This window comes from Hippocampus guttulatus, chromosome 2 (assembly GCF_054856545.1).
Source record: "Hippocampus guttulatus isolate MCC_2025c chromosome 2, RoL_Hgut_1.0, whole genome shotgun sequence".
Taxonomy (NCBI): Eukaryota; Metazoa; Chordata; class Actinopteri; order Syngnathiformes; family Syngnathidae; genus Hippocampus; species Hippocampus guttulatus.
The window spans coordinates 6150001-6169158 of NC_141262.1; the positions used below are offsets into that span (position 1 = coordinate 6150001).

At 40.5% G+C, this 19158-nt stretch overlaps 1 protein-coding gene across 1 annotated transcript in view; it reads left to right on the forward strand.

Moving 5' to 3' along the window:
- Positions 1–19158, forward strand: part of LOC147208320 (solute carrier family 4 member 11-like) — a 39244-nt gene that overhangs the window by 5200 nt on the left and 14886 nt on the right. The window contains exons 2-8 of the mRNA XM_086133034.1: positions 6989–7039; positions 8439–8507; positions 12392–12435; positions 13211–13430; positions 13509–13590; positions 15539–15662; positions 17286–17495. Of these exons, the coding sequence (XP_085989160.1) occupies positions 6989–7039; positions 8439–8507; positions 12392–12435; positions 13211–13430; positions 13509–13590; positions 15539–15662; positions 17286–17495 (800 nt within the window). The remainder of the gene's footprint in view (positions 1–6988; positions 7040–8438; positions 8508–12391; positions 12436–13210; positions 13431–13508; positions 13591–15538; positions 15663–17285; positions 17496–19158) is intronic.

A 19158-nucleotide genomic window follows, 5' to 3' on the forward strand; every position in this document is an offset into this window, starting at 1 on the left:
ATAAGCAGGCAGAATTAAATAAAACAAAGGGAAATGATGCACCACTGTTTAGTACAAGATCATAAATAGAAATAAATTCAAGACTTGTTCTGTTGAAAATGTCCCTCAACCAACGCTTAAAAAAAAAAGGAAATCCAGAAAATTACCATTTACATAAATCAGAACAGGGATACTACTTTATTTGAAATATCACAAAATATTTAGAAACTGTACAGTAATCTCAACTATTACCACCCACGTACAGTAATTACATTCTGTTCATGTAACATGGTCCTGATTTGGTTTTCATGAGCTGTGCTGCCATCTAGAGGCTTTTATGCTGCAAAGTAGGACGGTACAAATACTGATGCCGTCTGAAAAAAGAATCTCGAGTGAAATTACATTTAGTTCATTTTTCTCTTCGAAAATTGAAATTATTTGCTGTTACATTATGTTATTGTAAGTTATGTTTTTGTATGTTAGCTCACCACACAAAAAGTGAAATATGTGAAGCCTTTATTTGTTTCAATTTGATGATTATGCTAAGACAAAAAACAAACCAAAAATCTTCGGCATTAATGACAGCATCAAGGAAACGTGGCATGGCGGCAATCGACCTTTGGCACAGTTCAAGTGTTATTGCTGCCCAAGATGCTTTGATATTGGCCTGCAGAGTTTCTGTTCCCTCACCTTCCTCTTGACAATACCCCATATATTTTTAATGGGGTTCAAGTTAGCTGACTTTGCTGGCTCTTGACGCATTGACACCAATCTACTCCTTATCAAGCTCCCCAGATTTCTGAATCGCCATATTTTGACAATCCTCTTAAGGTTGCGGTCATTTCGCACTTTTGCACCTTTTCCGGCCACATTTTCCCTTTCTTCCTAAAGCATTGGTAGAGTACAGTCCTAACAACAAAAATAATTAGAAAGTAATTCAACATTTTTTAATGTACATTTTTTACATTAACTTAAAAAATAACGCAGCAAACTACTGAAAACGGACTCCTGGGAAATATTGAATACGCCTTAAAATGTACACATAATATTGTTTAATTTATGATCCTAGGTACAGCGTTAGCATCATTGTGACTTGCAAATGTGCATGATCAAAATATGACACGATTAATTGGTGCTTTTGTCCGATGGCTGCCTGCTATTATTGGCTAAATGGCTCATGTTTTACGTGGGCAGGCTGTGCAAACACTGCTCACATTTTCATGCTATCCACTTCATCACTTGGGCTCTACTTGTTCAAATGATTCAACATGCTTATTGTGTTGCCTTTTTTGATGACATACTGTACCTTGCTCAACGGCTATTTCCGCGTCCCTCTGGAGATCCTGCCACTCAAGTGATAGCGAGAAACTTGTCTTGTCAAAATAGCTTCAACTTCGGAGGTTTAGGCCAAGTTATTGCTGCTCATCAGCTGCGCGTTTAGCTGCATGTTTGGTCATCGTTACTATTACTTTCAGTTTACTGTTTCTTCTTACATTTATGAGCAGATTCTGTTTAATTCAACCAAGGCTAGACGTAAAAGCTGAACTCTGATTTGCTGCAGTTGTGCACATGGCGAAAATAGGGACACAGTTTGAAAGCTGGTCACGTAATATCAAGATTCTCAATCATACACTCACCCAGCCCAATTTGTATTGCTCTTTGGAAGGTAATCGAGTGGGTATGGAGGTGTGCGGGGGCTGATGCCCCCCCCCCAAATAAAAATTGGGGGGGGGGCATCAGTCCCTGTTTGACCTAGTGCCTGGCGTGGACTGGTGGTTGGGAACTACTTCGTTCGAGTGTTAAAGCAATGTTAGTCTCCATGATTTCGGACAATGTCAGTCATCCCTCTCATATCCCATAAACTTGAGGTCCTAGCAATCGGCAGCCTTGCCTGTCATTTTTTTGTGGTAGGAACAACAGCAAGGTTGTATGGTATTCTAGCTTGTTTAAGAAGTACTTACAGTAAGAAAATAATAATTTCTCAATTTAGCGGGGGTAACCCCCAAAATGGGCAAGAAAAGCCTTCAGTATAGATAACATAACTGTGTGTGTAGGTGGTTTGTGTCACTCTCCATCACACATTGTAAGAGCAGCAATAGTGCAGATTTTCTCCTTGTCACGTGCGGCGTCTCCCACACTTAAAAATTATGTTAAGGTGTTCAAAATGGATATGCGTATCTTGCATAATGATTCTACCACAAAGAGCAGAGCACTGACTGCAAGCTTTTTCATGGGGATTAGGGGGTGAACTTTGCCACAAATAGCCAAAGTCTCCGAGTAATTGACGGCCACCAATTGCCAAACTGTAGTTGCCACACAATGGCAAAAAAGCAACCTATTAGACAAATTTAACAACTCAGCCAAGTTTCTCTCCTCAGTTCACCGTATGTGCTTGGCACTAAGCTACCACCAGAGAGCACCAATGCCATATTCTTGCATTGGACAGGGCTGCATATACAACTACGGTAAAAAGATGAGGTGTTTCAGCGGAAAACGGAGGGTACACTCCCAGCAAAATTTGGGAAGAGGTGAATTGGCAAACGCTGACTCCACAATAACGTGGGTGTTTACCATATCAACAATTCGCATACTACAATGATAATGATGCTCAGCTTTGATTGACACATCCAAACAATAAGTTCAACAGTATTTATTTTTGTAGTGGCGTGGAACAACTTTACACTGAGAGAAAGCAAAATATAAGCAACGGGTCTCAGTATGATACACAGCAATGCAAACTATAACCACAAAAAAGATGAATACCTTCCTGTTCTTGTAAATCAAAACCAATCATTATTATGTTTTTAAAGGCAGAACTCTGAGCTGAGATATTGTGCAAGTGCTCCTAATGTTATGTCCGGAGTAGTAGTAGTAATAGTTAGTAACATGAGCCAGCTCATAGGAAGAGGCAGAGGTACCCAGCACTCCACCCAAACACGTCACTTAACCACTTCCTCTTTCAAATGCACGTGCTGCCGGAGGAGGTCTTAGAACCTCCACGTGTGCGTGTGTCCTCTGTGTGTGTGTGTGTGTGTGCAAGATATCGACAGAGGAGAGAGAAAGAAAGGGAGAGAGAGAGAGAGAGAGAGAGAGTGTGTGCATGGCAAAGTAAACATGAAAATTATGGGTTGATCTCTTGAGAGCATCTCACCTGAACCCCTGGAGAACATGGAGGTCAAAAAAGTCCTCCATTTTGTGCCAGCCGGTAAGTTTGTTTTTGATTTTTGATGTAGTGCGTGTGTGTGTGTGGTTGGAAAGTTTCCCACGGTGCACGTGGAGTAGAGACCTCTGCTATGTGTGTTGATGGATTTATGACAAAATGACTTTTGCTATAGTTTTATTCCCCCCTTCCTATGAGAATAAGTGATGTGCAGCATGCCTGTGTTGTCAAAAAGCAACCAAAGTCAACATTTATCACCAGGCAATAAAAAGGGTTGACGTGAGGCAGCAACACAGCAACTCCATTTATATCGTCAAATGAGATTTTTCATTGAGATTTTCTTGGCGCCGCATACCGGTTAAATCTCGATCATAGGTCACAGATTAAGAAGATTAGGAAGAAGAAAAATGTCTCGTGTTTTAGAGCTGGCACACCAGGTTTTAATTGATATGATGTACTGCATCCCCGTTTTCATGGTATCATTTCATAAGTGACTGTTAGTATTTGATTTCAAAAGACTGTTGTCCACTAATGTTTTCTGATAGCATTTATGGCTTCGATTTTTGTTGGTCCACTGGCTCCGTCCACTGTGCCGGATGAGCAAACATCAGGTGGTTTTCAATTGCAAGACGTTGAGATGTTGAAGCGGATGGAGCTGTGAGGCGTTCCTTCCTGCTATTCGCTTTATTTCACGGCCGAACGTGTACACTGCGACTTGAAGAGCAAACGCAGTTCACACAGCAACCAGGGCGACTGAGATCCAACTGCACGTGACGTGACCTTGATCAAATCTGATGAGTGACAGCAGCTTCATATTCAAAAGACAAAACTTGTACAATTTCTTTTCGAAGACACTACAAGAGTTCTTTTTTCTGTTTGTTTCCGATTGCTGAAGGACATCCTCTTCTCAGTGATAGTGGGTAGCGAAGATGAATACAACACTCTCCATGGTTCGAGGCAGCTCAGTGTATCCAGACATTTGTTTTCGTGTCTGAGGGTTAGCTCAGTGAAAAACAATGATTCTTTAATGCTTGCATGCTCCAACTATGCAAAGTTTTTAATGCTGTTATCTTGTGAATGATCTTATCAACAGTATGTTGCCACATGTTACCTTTTGTAAGATATACAGTAGTTGCCACATTTGTTCAAATAGCACCCAGGGGTATTTATTTGCCGTTAGCACCAAGTGTAGGAAGTGGAAAGTCATTCGTGTGTGTGTGTGTGTGTGCGTGCATGCATATTTTTTAAAAATTAAATACTGTTTTAAATGGAGTTAGAGTGGAGCGGTGCAGTGGTCGACTGGTTAGCACGCCGGCCTCACAGTGCAGAGGTGCAGGGTTCGAGTCTGACTCTGGCCTTCCTGTGTTGAAGTTGCAAGTTCTCCCTGTGGCTGCGTGGCTTTTCTTTGGTTGCTCCAGTTTCCTCCCACATTCCAAAAACATGCATGGCAGGTTAACGGAACGCTCTAAATTGTTGCTAGGTGTGATTATAAGCGTGAACGGTTGTTCGTCTATGCTAGCCCTGCGATTGGCTGGCAACCGGTTCAGGGTGTACCCCGCCTACTGCCCGCAGATGGCTGGGGTCGGCTCCAGTGTGGCCCGCGACCCTTGTGAGGATAAAGTGGATTAGAAAATGGATGGATGGATGGAGTTAGAGTGGTCGCGCACTTGTTTGTGGATTTCGATTCACAAATCCACCTATTTGCATTTCCTCTCTGTGGAAGCTATTTGAGACTTTCACTCACATTTTTGTGCACATTCTCTTTCGCCCGAAGATGCCCCAAGATACTGCCATATTAAACAAGTGTATTTTTGCTCTGCTGAGTGACTACTAAAAGGTATTGTTTGACAATTGGCATGTTACTCATTGCAAGGGTGACATACAGTACAGTACTTGCATTCTTCCGGTGCATTTAAAAAAAATCGAATTATTAATAAACCATTTCTTTTTTTAGGGTGATTATATAGGTTGAGTCTGAAATAATATTTAAGTGTTTTGTTATGATAGCCTATGACTTTAGGCAATTACTCTGTTTTTGCTATTCGTGTTATGGCTCGGTCCTTATCCCCTATGAGCCACGCAGGTTTACTGTACGTATTTTAATTGGACAGGAACGATAGAGGATATCTTTACAGATGCTGTGTCTGCTGTGTAGGCAACGTGTGGAGTGATTAGGACACCTATTTTTGTGCTCTTCTGTATTAACGGACCAAATTTAGCAAGATGAAGGCACCCCATATTGTGCAATTCCAGGAAAAGTGCTGTTAAATGACAGATTTGCAACCTGTCTGCGGAAAAGACGGCATAGTAAAAGTACTTCCATCCAACGAGTGTCACCCCTCTCCTCAGGGGGAAAAAAGGATGGTATCTATTTGAGGCATGGTCAGGCAGTTATTCGAGGCATGGTATATTTTTACCACTTCTGAAGACAGTGATTTCCAACCAGAGTGCCGAGGCACATTAGTGTGCCGTGAGAGCTCCATTGGTGTGCAGTGGGAAATTATCAAATGTCACTTGATTGGTGACAAAATTATTTATTAATAACAATGAATGTATCTTTGTCCCTCTATCTATGCCGTCAACTTATAGTGACAGAAAGAACAAATAAATCATCTTCTATTAGATGGGGAAAAAAAGCATGAAATTGACATACTGTACCTATTTTCTTTTTGTGACAATTCTGTTTGGTGGTGTGCCGTGCAAATGTTCAAACTTAAAATATGTGCCTTGACTCACTAAAGGTTGGGAATCACTGAATTAAGGAATACTATATTAAGACCCAAGTAGTGCATTTTGCTTTTTCATGTCACATATTATAGCTCAATAGGCCCTCAATGCTACCGTTATGAATGGCTGTGCTAAACGGGACCCTTTCCTTTGGCGTCACGACACAGTAAACGTCTTGCAGCCAACCTGCATGGTAAAAATGTCCTGCCAGAGCTGTGAGGCTCCCGAGCATCTCCCATGAGGGGAAAAGGAGGCCTTGGGAATGTTCTGTGCCAATCTGCTACAAGACAGAATCTTGCTTAGGAGGGTTCAGAGCCGAACAGCTCATCTTTACAGATACACAACGACTGCTATTAAAAACACTGGGCACAGCTGCTCTACGGTTTTCATTGTAAGTGAGAGTGGAGTATGTGTTTTGAGTTCTCACCACATGATTGGTTACCTCCACTGTCTGGAAAAAAAAAACTCTTCGCACTATGTTAGTGTGGTGGGAATTTAACAACAGAGACACTGTCCAAAAAGCATATGTCAACATATTTTTTTTCTATAGGCCTTCAAAAATGAGTCAAAATGGTCAGAAATGGCTGGCACCGGCTCTCCCAATTTGAGAGAGAAAAAAAAAAGCTGGCATTACTTCATAGAAAACATACATGGCATGGACACCAAAGACTCTTGGTGTCAATGTGAATGCGAAGGGGTGTATACAATGTCTATACATGCCAAATATATATTTTCTCTAATTATGATTTCACGAATGTGTTAGTATACAGTACTGTAGGTTTGGTTAACAACTGACTACTACATTCCGACTCGCAAAGAAATTTTGAGCAGGTCTACGTCAATGTGGTGTCCGGCACTATGTAAACAGAGATAACAGCGACCTCGAAAGCAAAAACTACGAACTATTGAACTAAAGTGCCAAAAAGTGGTACAGTACGTATAGGAAATGGAGGGATGAAACTTAACTACACTATTAGGTAAAATTTTATGTAAAGTATTAACTTAATAGTATATGTATGTGCAAGTGTTTGTTTTGTCACCAAAAAAAAAAAGTTTTAAATGAGTAATTGAGCATATTTGAATGAAAAATAATTACATATGGTTATGTTTTGTGTTCCGCAGAGGCCCCACCAACCGGGAGCTCCAAGAATGGATATGTGTTCCGGGAAATGGGTTTGTATTGTTCTATATACTGTATTTGTGCTGATTTTTTTGAATGCAATGCTGTCATTTTCCTTTCAGGGTCTGCCTTACAAATGTTTGCATGGACAATAATCATTCTGGATGGATTTATTATTACACAGCCATAATGTCTGCATTAAGGTGCATACACTAGTATGAATACAAGTAGGACAAATTTTGCATACTAGTAGGACGATTAAATATTATTAGTGAGGGAAAACTACGAGTTAACATTTGGTGCTAGGAGGTTACTAGTACATGATACATGCCTAGTTGGCTCTAGTAGTGTTACTAGTGCGTATAGGGTTTAATAGCATTCTAAAGGGAGTGGATATTCACCTATGTCCCATCTCACCCCCCCCCCCCCCCCCCAAAAAAACCCTGTCCCACCCCAGTCCTGGACAGTAGTAAAAACAAAAAGATAATAATAATATAATAATAGATTTTATTTATAAGCGCCTTTCAAGACACCCAAGGACACTTTACAATAACAAAAAACACAAAACAATACGGGTATCCTGTCCCATCCCTCGCTTGTCCTGGTCCCTTCCTGTCGCGCTCCCATTTTGGAGGTGTCAGCTTCACAAAAAATGGCTGCATAACTGTCCAAGTTTTTTTTTTTTTTGCTACTGGATAATCCTCCTCCCATCTGCTCCCGTGAACTTTTTATCCAATTCCCAATCCTTTGATTAAAGGCAAAGTTGACTCCCGTCCCATGGGAATCCCGCGGTGACCCGCAGGATTGCTGAAAAAAATTCACCCTCTTTTGCCTACTAGTCGGCCAAAAGTGGCATTCGTAAAAAAAAAAAAAAAAAAAGTTACATGTAGGAAGTTGGTCTACTGTGCTTCGTATTAGTAAGCACATAGAGCGTACTCGTAAATAGATCTTAAGATGGATAGCGAGTCTCTCGAATGGATGCTTAAAAGGCTTTGGTTGGTCCCCTTGCTGGATTGTTGAGCGTCTTAATTAATGACCAAATAATGAGGCGGATAATTTCTAAGGGGAGCACTCATTACTCATGAGGGCTTTTTGCTTAATTTCCCGATTCACTGTGTTTCTTCTCATAAAATAAGCTTCCATCTGTACAATAAAGGAATTTACGAGAGAGGTGCAATTTGTTGTATTGTTTAAAGGCATTTTTATAAATTCTTTATTTTATTGGACCTCTCTCACCCCTCTCTCTGTACTTATGACCTGATGCAAGGGTGCAAAACAAAGCCTGGCTAACTGTAGGCAGCCTTAATGTGGCTAATATAACACCTGCAGCTCAATAAAGAACCTGTTCATCTTACAGAGGGCCAACGAATGAAACCTATATGGATTGCTTTGTGTACATCAGTTATTTTTATGCTATATTAATTTAAAAGTACCAAACTGGTGCATCCACAGAGCTGCGCGATGGAGAAAAAGAAGAGAAAAAGGGCCCCATCCATGACAAGAGCCAACTCAGCATGTCAGGTGTGTAGTATGGGTGTGTCATAATAGGACAAATAGCACTCCTGATGATTTCATAGGTTATCACAGTGGAAGTTCCAAAATCGTAATTATTTACTAGAATGTCTCAAGGCTAAAAACAAATAATCACATGTGACATCAGCAAATCCCGTGAGACTTCAGTACAGAGAACATCTTAAGGATTAAACTCCACCTATAGTTTGCTTTTTTATTGGCTTCTTTAAAATGTATTGCCCTTAAATATATATCCACCCTGAACCGGTTGCCAGCCAATCGCAGGGCACACACAGATGAACAACCATCCACACACACACCTGGGGACAATTTAGTGTTCAGCCATGCATGTTTTTCAAAAGTGGGAGGAAACCGGGGTACCCGGAGAAAACCCACGCAGACCCGGGGAGAACATGCAAATTCCACACATGGAATTGAACCAGCTCCTGGAATTGTGACGTAGACGCGCTAACCACTGTATCACCGGGCTGCCCTCCTTATATATATATATATATATATATATATATATATCGTATTTTCCGCACTATAGGGCGCACCAAAAAGTCTTTCATTTTCTTAAAAGCTCACCGGGCGCCTTAAAATCCGGTACGTCTTTTGTATGGTCATTACGTGTCGACTCCAAGATGGAGACATGCTTCCAATGTTATAACTTGCTGTTGGTTAAGTGAACTGTGTCGCTGATTTATTAAATAAGTTTGTGTTGCAGCTCCGAAAAAAGGAGATCTATGGTGTTAATTTTTTAAAACAGTCTCAACAAGTACAGGTACGTCTTTGTCTGTCTCCGTGCCGTTCGACTCGAGAGGCGTACAAGACCGCCAACGAAAAACGTAAACTAACGATTACTTCAATGAAACTACAAAAATTTAAAATAATACATCAAAACTGAAAAGCAGGCGAGGATATCACGAAATAAATTATATAGCCCCCCCCCTACAGAATTTATATTGTGATTTCATCATTTGTGAATACACAACAAAGGAATAAATAACTACGACTGACATCTTGTTGTGTTATTTTGACTTCAAGATGGCGCCGCAAGAGTGGCTGCCTTTCCAGCAGCTCCTATTTATTTTGTTCTTTCTACTTCTTCCTCTCATAACTTTGCTGCTGTGAAGTGGGAGTTTCTCCATTGTGAGACTATTAAAGGTTTTCTTATCTTATCTTATCTGATCGTACTGTTGGAGCTACGATTAAGGAAATGCCAATGCGTTTTTCGGAGGTGGTCATGAACGCCTCTCGAGTTGACCGGAAGAAAATAAGGGAAGGAGACGGACAAAGACGCACCTGTATTTGTTGAAAAAAGGAGAGCTGTGGTTGTGGTTTTATTATTTTTTTAAACGCAGACTTTAATTAATTCTTCTGTTCCACTCGAGAGGCGTTCATCACCGCCTCTGAAAAACGTAAATTAATTCTTACTTCAATGAAACCACAAAGAAAATCAAGCGAGGAAATCACAAAATAAATTCTGTAGGGGGATATAGAATTTATTTTGTGATTTCCTCGCTTGATTTTCTGTTTTGATGCATTATTGTCAAATTTTGTTGTTTCATTTAACTACAGTAATAGTTAATTTACATTTTTCAGAGGCGGTCATGAACGCCTCTCGAGTTGAATGGAAGGAGCGTAGCACCATCTAGTGGAGGCATTGTAGATTGCGCCTTTTAATGCGAAGCGTCTAATGTATTAAATTTATATATGAATTTCCTTTTATATTTTTTGTCCTATTTTTCCCCATTTTAATGCTCTCATCAACATGGAATCATTAATCAGTTTTCTATGTGCAAAATGCAAATATTTACTGAAATAACAATTTCGATTTTCAATTTTACATGAACATTTTTCACTTGGAGCAGTTATTCACACATAATCTCTCACACAATATTACTGTGAAAAAAATATTTTGTCACACAACAGCTGCTTTAACAGCTCTTTTTATGGAATCAAAACAGACCAATATAACATTATAAAGTGCACATCTAAGGTAAACTAGTACTCAGCCTATAGTGGATTTAAGCCATGGTTGCATACTTCGTTTTTCTCAAGTTTGCTTTGAACACAGCAGTCAGGCTATGTTGATTCATCATTTCGGATGACTACACTTGGTTCGATGACAACACTGGAGACGTTTTATTTTCGCTAAGTCGCTACCACTGCACCGCTGAACTTCACCGTCACTGTCAGACGAACACAGAGAAGCTCCACCCGCTCTATTTATATGGACACGGAACACTGTAATCTTACACAGAAAATTGTTCCAAACAAGTAACAATCGCGTCAGTGGCATACATCGTATACCTGTATGATACAGGTAACTTTGGTCTTGTCAGTGGAGCAATCTGGCAACTTTTTAAAAGTAAACTTTCCATTCATAAATTCCGTTTCCATAAAAGTATCTGTTTTCGGTGTCTCGCGCTGCCGTGGCTGGCAAAACAGACATGGGCGTGGACTTCTGCAGCGCGCTTGTTGTTTTGTTTCTGGTGTATTTATAGAGCAACGTAACATCCGCTTGTGACGTGTGCCGCGTTAATCTCGCGAGAAAAAATTGAATCCCGTTAAAATTCATTTAAATTAATGCCAATAAAAACGCACTAAACTGACAGCTCTAATATATATATATATATATATATATTACGAAAGTTTCATTGTATATATATACACAGTATATATACTGTATATGTATATATGAAATATCTGTGACTCTGATTATGCTTTTTGGACTAATATAAATAAATATATATATATATATATATTAGAGCTGTCAGTTTAGTGCGTTTTTATTGGCATTAATTTAAATGAATTTTAACGGAATTCAACCTTTTTTAAATATATATATACTGTATATATACTGTATATGTATATATGAAATATCTGTGACTCTGATTATGCTCTAATTGGAAGTTGTATGCTGCACCTTTCACTACACATTAGGACATACACCCACACGCACTAGCTGCTTCGATAACACTGATGACACTAAATGATAATGTCATCACATCGGGATACGTATGTCTTGGAATAGGGTGCTCTTCCCCAGAAGGAGGAGCTGACACTGATTTAAAACCCTTATCTCCTGAGAGGGGGTGGCATGACTTCCTGATCCCACGGGAGACAGAGGGCGACCCAGCACTGCTGCTTCTACTGGACCATAATTTTTGTGCTTTGTGTCTGTTGTATTTAATATTCAAAATTTTGTGTATTGGAATTTCATTTGGATACATCATCACCAATAAATATTATAAGAACCGGGGAGTAGGAATTCCATTGTGGATACTTTTTTTCTGACGAGACTACAGACTCTCGGGGCCATGTCCAGGAATTCCTGACAACGAGAGCCAACTCAGCATGTCGGGTGTGTAGAATGAGTGTATCAAAAGATGACAAACAACACTAATGATTATTATTAAACTAGCTCACAAGAAGCTCCAATGTCCAAATCATTTATGTCTCAAAAGTACTGATGTGGGATGAGCAAATCCTATGAGACTTCAGATCAGATAGCATCTCAAGGATTCAACTGTATTTTGCTTTTTTGTCTGCCTTTTTAGTGATGATACCACAAAAAGGGAGCAGTCACGACAAACCCGGAAATGTAACTTATTTGACATGGGAGGGTCAGGTTGTTCAGATGAAATTTAACGAACTATGATTGTCGGATCTACTTGATTTATGCCACATTTAATGGTGACTTATGTATCATATTTGAAACAAATTTAATGGTCTCTAATGCATCATATTTCTATATCTTCCTTCAGTCTGCCATTCCTTTAATTTTTTTGAAAAAGGCTCACTTAATGCATGTTTATTTACAGTCACCAAATGGGCAACTTGATAAGAAATGTGTTGTTTTTGTGTTGTAACGTTTTTACTCACAGATGAAGAAGTTCCAGGGTTTGGCCTTTTAAACACAACAAGAAAGGTAACTATCGGCTTTTTATCCAACCTATTTCTTCCGAATCATCTTGGAAAAAGCCAACATTAAGCTCTAGCTAGTATATGGAAATTAACCTTATACGTATGCGGTGTGCCATAAAAGATGTATTTCAAATCGACAAGTTTTGTCCCCTGGAATCTAATGCACTTTCCGTGCCTTCTATGCCACACTTTCATGCACTCCATGAGGGAATTTTCTGGGATCTCCGCATGAACATGCCGTAGTCATTGTATCTTTCTTTGAGTTGCAAACCTTGCATGTTGCTATCCCCCCCCCCCCCCCCCGAATTTATCAAACCCGTCATCATTGAATACAAATTTAATAATCCTCGGAGCCGCTTCCCTGATTCTTGCTTTCACGAGGTGGCCTCTGCACTCTGAATCATAGAATACTGGTGGGTTGCCTGGTTTGTGCACACATCACAAAATAGAACTTTTCTTTCAAAAACAAAACAAATGGAATACTATCTTGAAAATGCAGATTTCCAAATCTAAATAGGCAAGAGGTGGCCAAAGTCTAAATGAAGTTTCATGAATACCAAGTTGAGTATTTAATAAGATTTAGCAAAGCAAGTCCTCAACTCGGTGACTCGAATCCATAGGTGTCAACTCCAGGTCCAGAAAGTAAAAACCGTCACATTTTGTCTGTAACTACAGTTTCTTCTTCTTACCTGCTGATTGAGTCGATCTGGATTTGCCATCTCTGCTTAAGTCTGTCTTTGAGTCAAATCAATTGGCTCTTACCCACTTCTGCTTTGTAGTATGTGAAGCCAATGGACTTTTGCGAGGAGGTGCGCGCCCACAGAGATGTGGACACTTTCCTGGCCCAGGCAAGCATCCTCCTGGATGAGGGAGCAACCACTTTGGACGGCGTCCTGAGGCGGATGTTGAGCAGCATGGTGCAGGATGGCTGCACAGGCTGTGACGTGAACCAGGTCCTGGACTCACTGTTCACAGATGCAGGAGGGAAGGAGATGGATGGTAAGAAAGCAAAGCATGAAACGAGACAAGTGATTTGGAATTGAATCATTCCAACTTGTTTTTTTTGTACGCCAACAGTTCACCTGCTGTCAGAAACCATTCAGGGTGTGACCGTGACATCAACAGGCATTCATTACCAGCAATCATGGCTTTGTATTCTGTGAGTTCATGTCCTGGTAATTGACTAGTAGCTCTCTACCTCACAAGTTTCAGCAGAGGTTGCCGCTTTGCTTTCTTTTCAATGTGCGCTTTGAAATGATTATTTAGTAACAAAGTTAATGGGCCAGATTTTAAATCGTGGGTGCTAAAGTGCACATTCACTCACGTTAACAGATTGTGCGCTGTGTTGGCAACATGCAAAAGCGGTGGAGATCAAAGCATTTAAAAGAGGATCTCGCACTTTTGGTAGTACTGATAGTTTTCACCACAGCACATGTGGGAGAACACATGACAACTTGTGATGAAATTACAAGTGGAAAACAAACAAAGATACCATCAAGTTACAGAAATCTATCACTCACAATTTGGGGGAAGCCACCAACCACATAAAATACACATTTAGTTTGATTTATGTTGCCCGAGTGCATGCCAGTTGGACGTGTTGACCCATCCTGTGTAATACCAGCTTTAAAACAGCACACTTGAAAAACTGCTCTGGGAGAGGCCAGCACCCATTTCTCATCATGCACTAAAATGACCAAAATGCAAGCAAATATAGAGATGAAAGAGGTTTAATCAGAGGTGATATTGCATGACTCCTTCTTGTGAGTGGCTCCAAACTGGCCTTAGATCATTTAGAAGCTCCAAAGTGCATATCACACAATTTTTTGTTGATAGCACTGCACAAGCTCACCGTCACCTCTCATCATACCTATGCATCATCAATGTTGCAAGAATGCACTTGCTTTCCAAACATTGTATTTAAAGACACAATTCAGCCATTCAGCACATTGTTCCAGAATGCACAAAATTTACATGGTAATTTTGCCCATTTACCAAATATAATCCAGGGTGCACCCTGTTCGTAGATCTGTCAGGTTGGAAATGAACCGATTAATGTTTTTAGGATCCCAGAATCGTAGACACCAGACAAAACTCCGTAACAAAAAAAATAATGTATTCACTAAAAACACACCGACAAAGTAGAAACAGAAATCGCTGGTCAAATGTAAACCAAGGAAACAATACATTAAAAAAAAAAAAAGTATTTGCAAAGGCAAGGAAAGAAGTAATCCGAGAATGCCAAACGAAATGTCAAGAGTCCAATTCACTCGACAAAACAAAAGCAAGATCGAAGAATGAAAACTAAGGCTATACTTACGAAAAACACTAACCCACAAGAACGAGAACTTTGAGAGCAAGAGCGAGAGTTCTAGAAAATGCGAATTTGAGCAATAGCAGCAGCAAGGTCAACAATAATCCGACAAAGTGCTGACAGTTTGTCAGTCCTGAAATACATGGCTCCACGATGACAACATTGGCAGCAGGTGTGCACGCTGGAGGATTGGCTCCAGTCTGACACCTGCTGGGGACACAAGAACATGACAAGATCAGCGTTAACATCTGTTTGAGCTATTCCAACAGTCTGTGCATGTGTTTCAAGATCACGTTTTAAATTCTGTGCAACTAAATTACACCACATTGAACTGTGCAATGTGCATCTGTAATATATCATAGCTAAGCAGTATTTACTGTTAGTGGATTGCATTTGGGTAGCAACAACTGTTTACAATATAACTAACATTTAAGTAAAAGACATGGACTTTATGGCTGTACTTAAAAAAAAAACAAAAAAAACCCCTGCTGTTCTCACAGTGTCTGATTTAATAGGTATCAAAAGTGTTCACATACTGTCTATTGTTCAGATGCAGCCTGAGTCACCACATTGAACTGTGCAATGTGCATCTGTAATATATCATAGCTAAGCTGTATTTACTGTTAGTGGATTGCATTTGGGTTGCAACAACTGTTTACAATATAACTAACATTGAAGTAAAAGACATGGACTTTATGGCTGTACTTAAAAAAAAATCCCAAAAAAATACCTGCTGTTCTCAGTGTCTGATTTAATAGGTATCAAAAATGTTCACATACTGTCTATTGTTCAGATGCAGCGTGAGTGGCCTGCAGAGACGCCACGTTTGCATCGCACGGCTGGAGAGGCCGCAGAATTGGGGGGTCAACTGCTGCGAGGCGCGCTATGTCATCCTCATCCTGGCTCCACCCAGAACCGTAAGTACACTAGATCAGTGTTTCCTAACCACTGTCGGCCCTTTTCCACCACGCTTGTGCTAGTGCGAGTTCCGGGCCTGTGCCCAGATTAACACCAGTTCTTTCTTTTTCCACCACCGAAATTGGCCCGAACTGTTGCTCTGGTGCTTAAATAATATGGCCCCAAGTATTTGTTGGATGAGACTGTGGCACCAACCACGTCAGGGGGCGGGAGGCGGGGCTTATCATGACGATCGCAGACGTAGAGGAATGACTCCCTGGACACACAGATGTTTTGCAAACTGTTGAGTGGTAAACTCCGCGGAGCACAATTCTGTCCCACCCGGAGAGCGATCGTGGATGCGCACAGACAGCATGCGATCTCCAAGTCATAGCCAGCCTCGTGACCATCTACAATGATTAAGAAAGATGCAATCAGCAAACGTTTCTATGTGCCTAACTGTTATGTACTACAAACTACAAAAAAAGTATAAACGATGCTATGCTAAATTGCCTAGCAGATGCTTCCAGCGCATTATTATTGAATTATTATTATTATTACAGTAATCCCTCGTTTATCGCGGTTAAGGGGGACCAACACCACCCGCGATAAACGAAAATCCACGAAGTAGCGTCCAATTAACATAAACAAGTAAAAAAATATATATATAATATATATATACTGTATACTGTACATTGTATATATATATATATATATATACAGTATATATATTTAAAGTCCGCAAACGGTCCGTGAGAAGCTGCAAAACAACAGCGAGTCACATAGAGCAACATATACAGTACTGTACTCCATGTATATGTAAAAAAAAAAAATATATATATATATATATATATATATATATATATACTGTATATATACAGTATATATATTTTTTTTATATGTTTGAAAAAATCCGCGATGTGAACCCGCGATAAATGAACCGCAAAGTAGCGAGGGATCACTGTATTCATAGTGCAGGCGCTCTTGAGTAGATGTTGACGTAAGCAGTGACATTTGGGCACTTTACAATGACATAATGATGTAGCTCCTACTTTGTGCTTTGCCGGTGGAAAAACAAATACGTTCTTTGTAAGAACTTGTTTAGCACCAACTAAGCACAGCACTGGCCCTGTCGCCGAATGAGCACCAAGTTTTTTGGGGGGTGGAAAAGGGGTATATGAGAGATCATCATGTGTGCACAGTAAGTTAGCCAGTTTCACGAAATCGGTTGGTCTTAATTGGAGCAAAAAAGATTTGTTATTTACTACAAATAATGTACCGTTAGCTATGCCAATGATGTATAGTGACATGCAGAACAAATAAATGCACTTCCCCTGGATGGCACAAGGTACAATTAACCCGTGTCCACTTGTGGCCAATCATACAACTGAATAATTGCTTTGTGCTCAACTACACGGGCCCAGATTACACACAAAGTAAATGTGTTAGTAAAATTAGATAAGATCATCCTTATTTATTATAGAGTAATAACCGACGGAACCCTCGACTGACCATAAATCGCAAAAAGCCCTGAGTAAATGACGCAGGTGCAGTTCTACCAAATTAAATAGTATTCACAATATTCTGTACGTTTCATAGCCAACAAACATCCTTGGAACATTCCCATGTTCTATCGTTCACAGAAAAGTACCAAGTCAGCCATTGAAGTCGGACGAACATTCGCCACCATGTTCTCGGACATTTCCTTCAGACAGAAGCTTCTGGAGAAGAAAACCCTGGAGGAGTTCAAACAAGAGCTGATCCGGCAGCGACAGCAACTCTCTGCGATCAGAGACAAGGTGGTTGTCGATGAAGTGGATGACTTTGATCCACGGAGAGGCAAAGAACTCAAGGTAATTAGTGGAAAGACCACAGGGCAGATGACACAAATGAAAAAATGTAACTAAACTGTAAACCAATGGTCCTCAAACTGGGATCCTTTGACCCCCTGAGGGTCCATGAGCCGTAGCTTGGCGGTCCAGAGCATCATTCAATAAATGATGTTGTATCCTAAAAAAAAAAAAAAGGATGTGCGGGGGGAAACCACAATGTAGGTAGTTAAAGGAAATTGTCTGGCTTGACTGCCTTGTTTTTATGTCCACTGGGGTGTGAACCCATGGTGTCAACGATAAAACATTTTATCTTGCTATTGACATTTCATCTTTAGCGCTCCAGTGAGACATGCAATCAAATCAAATGCCAAATGATGTGATTATCCTGATTCCAAAATCGACTGATCAGGCCTGGGTAACGAGATTCAGATTGTTTGGAGGAATGGCTGCCAAGCCCGCCTGGCAGTGGAATGAGCGCAGACCCGTATAATGACAAAACACCAAACACTTCATTTTGTCCACTGCATACATTTGTACCAAACACCTCAAACAGTTCCCCCAGGAGAAAGCTTGTATTTGGGTTGTAACACTGGCACACTTTTGGTTCCGCGATGCAAATGGTTGGATGTTTGCTAAAAAGCTTTGACAAAGAAAGGTCTTGCAGTGGTTGGCAAAGCTGACCGATCGAGACCATATTTAATGGTTTGCACATTTATTGTACCGTATTTGACCAAAAGGTTTGTGTATGGTATATGGTGATATGTACGGTTTGATATACTGTATGTGCTATATATAGTCTAATGCACCATGTTTAGGCCTTATATATAGAGAAGCTGTGCAACTCTAATGTATACCCTTTTTTAACCATACGGTCTCTATCTGGTCAAATACGATATTTGCATATCCCAACCTTGTTTGGCTTGTGTACCCCTGAACCTTTTTGTCATCGCATGAATACCCCCTCACTCATACACGTCGGTGCATCTCCAAAAGCAAAATGGAACACAAGTGATTATTAAAAGAAAATTCATTTTATTTTGTTTCCTTAATTTGAACATGTAATTCTTAGGCGTTGTCTTTTTTTCATTCAAATGAAACATAAAAATCTTTATGTTGACTTGAAAATAAGGACCATATTTTCTGCACTAAAAGGCGTACTGGATTATGAGGCGCACCTTCAATGAATGGTCTATTTTGTAATTTTTTTCGTATATTGGACGCACTGGATTATAAAGGGCTGCCCGCTAGTCCAGTGGTTAGCACATCGACTTCATAGCGCAGAGGTACCGGGTTCAATTCCAGCTCCGGCCTCCCTGTGTGGAGTTTGCATGTTCTCCCCAGGCCTGCGTGGGTTTTCTCCGGGTACTACGGTTTCCTCCCACATTCCAAAAGCATGCGTGGCAGGCTGATTGAACTCTCTAAAATTGTCCTTAGTTGTGAATGTGAGCGTGGATGGTTGTTTGTCTCTGTGTGCCCTGCGATTGGCTGGCAACCGATTCAGGGTGTCCCCCGCCTACTGCCCGAAGACAGCTGGGATAGGCTCCAGCACCCCCCTCGACCCTAGTGAGGATCAAGCGGTTCGGAAAATGGATGGATGGATGGATTATAAAGCGCAATCTACAATGAATCTACTAGATGGAGCTGCGCTCCTTCCTTTCGACTTGTAAGGCGTTCATGACCGCCT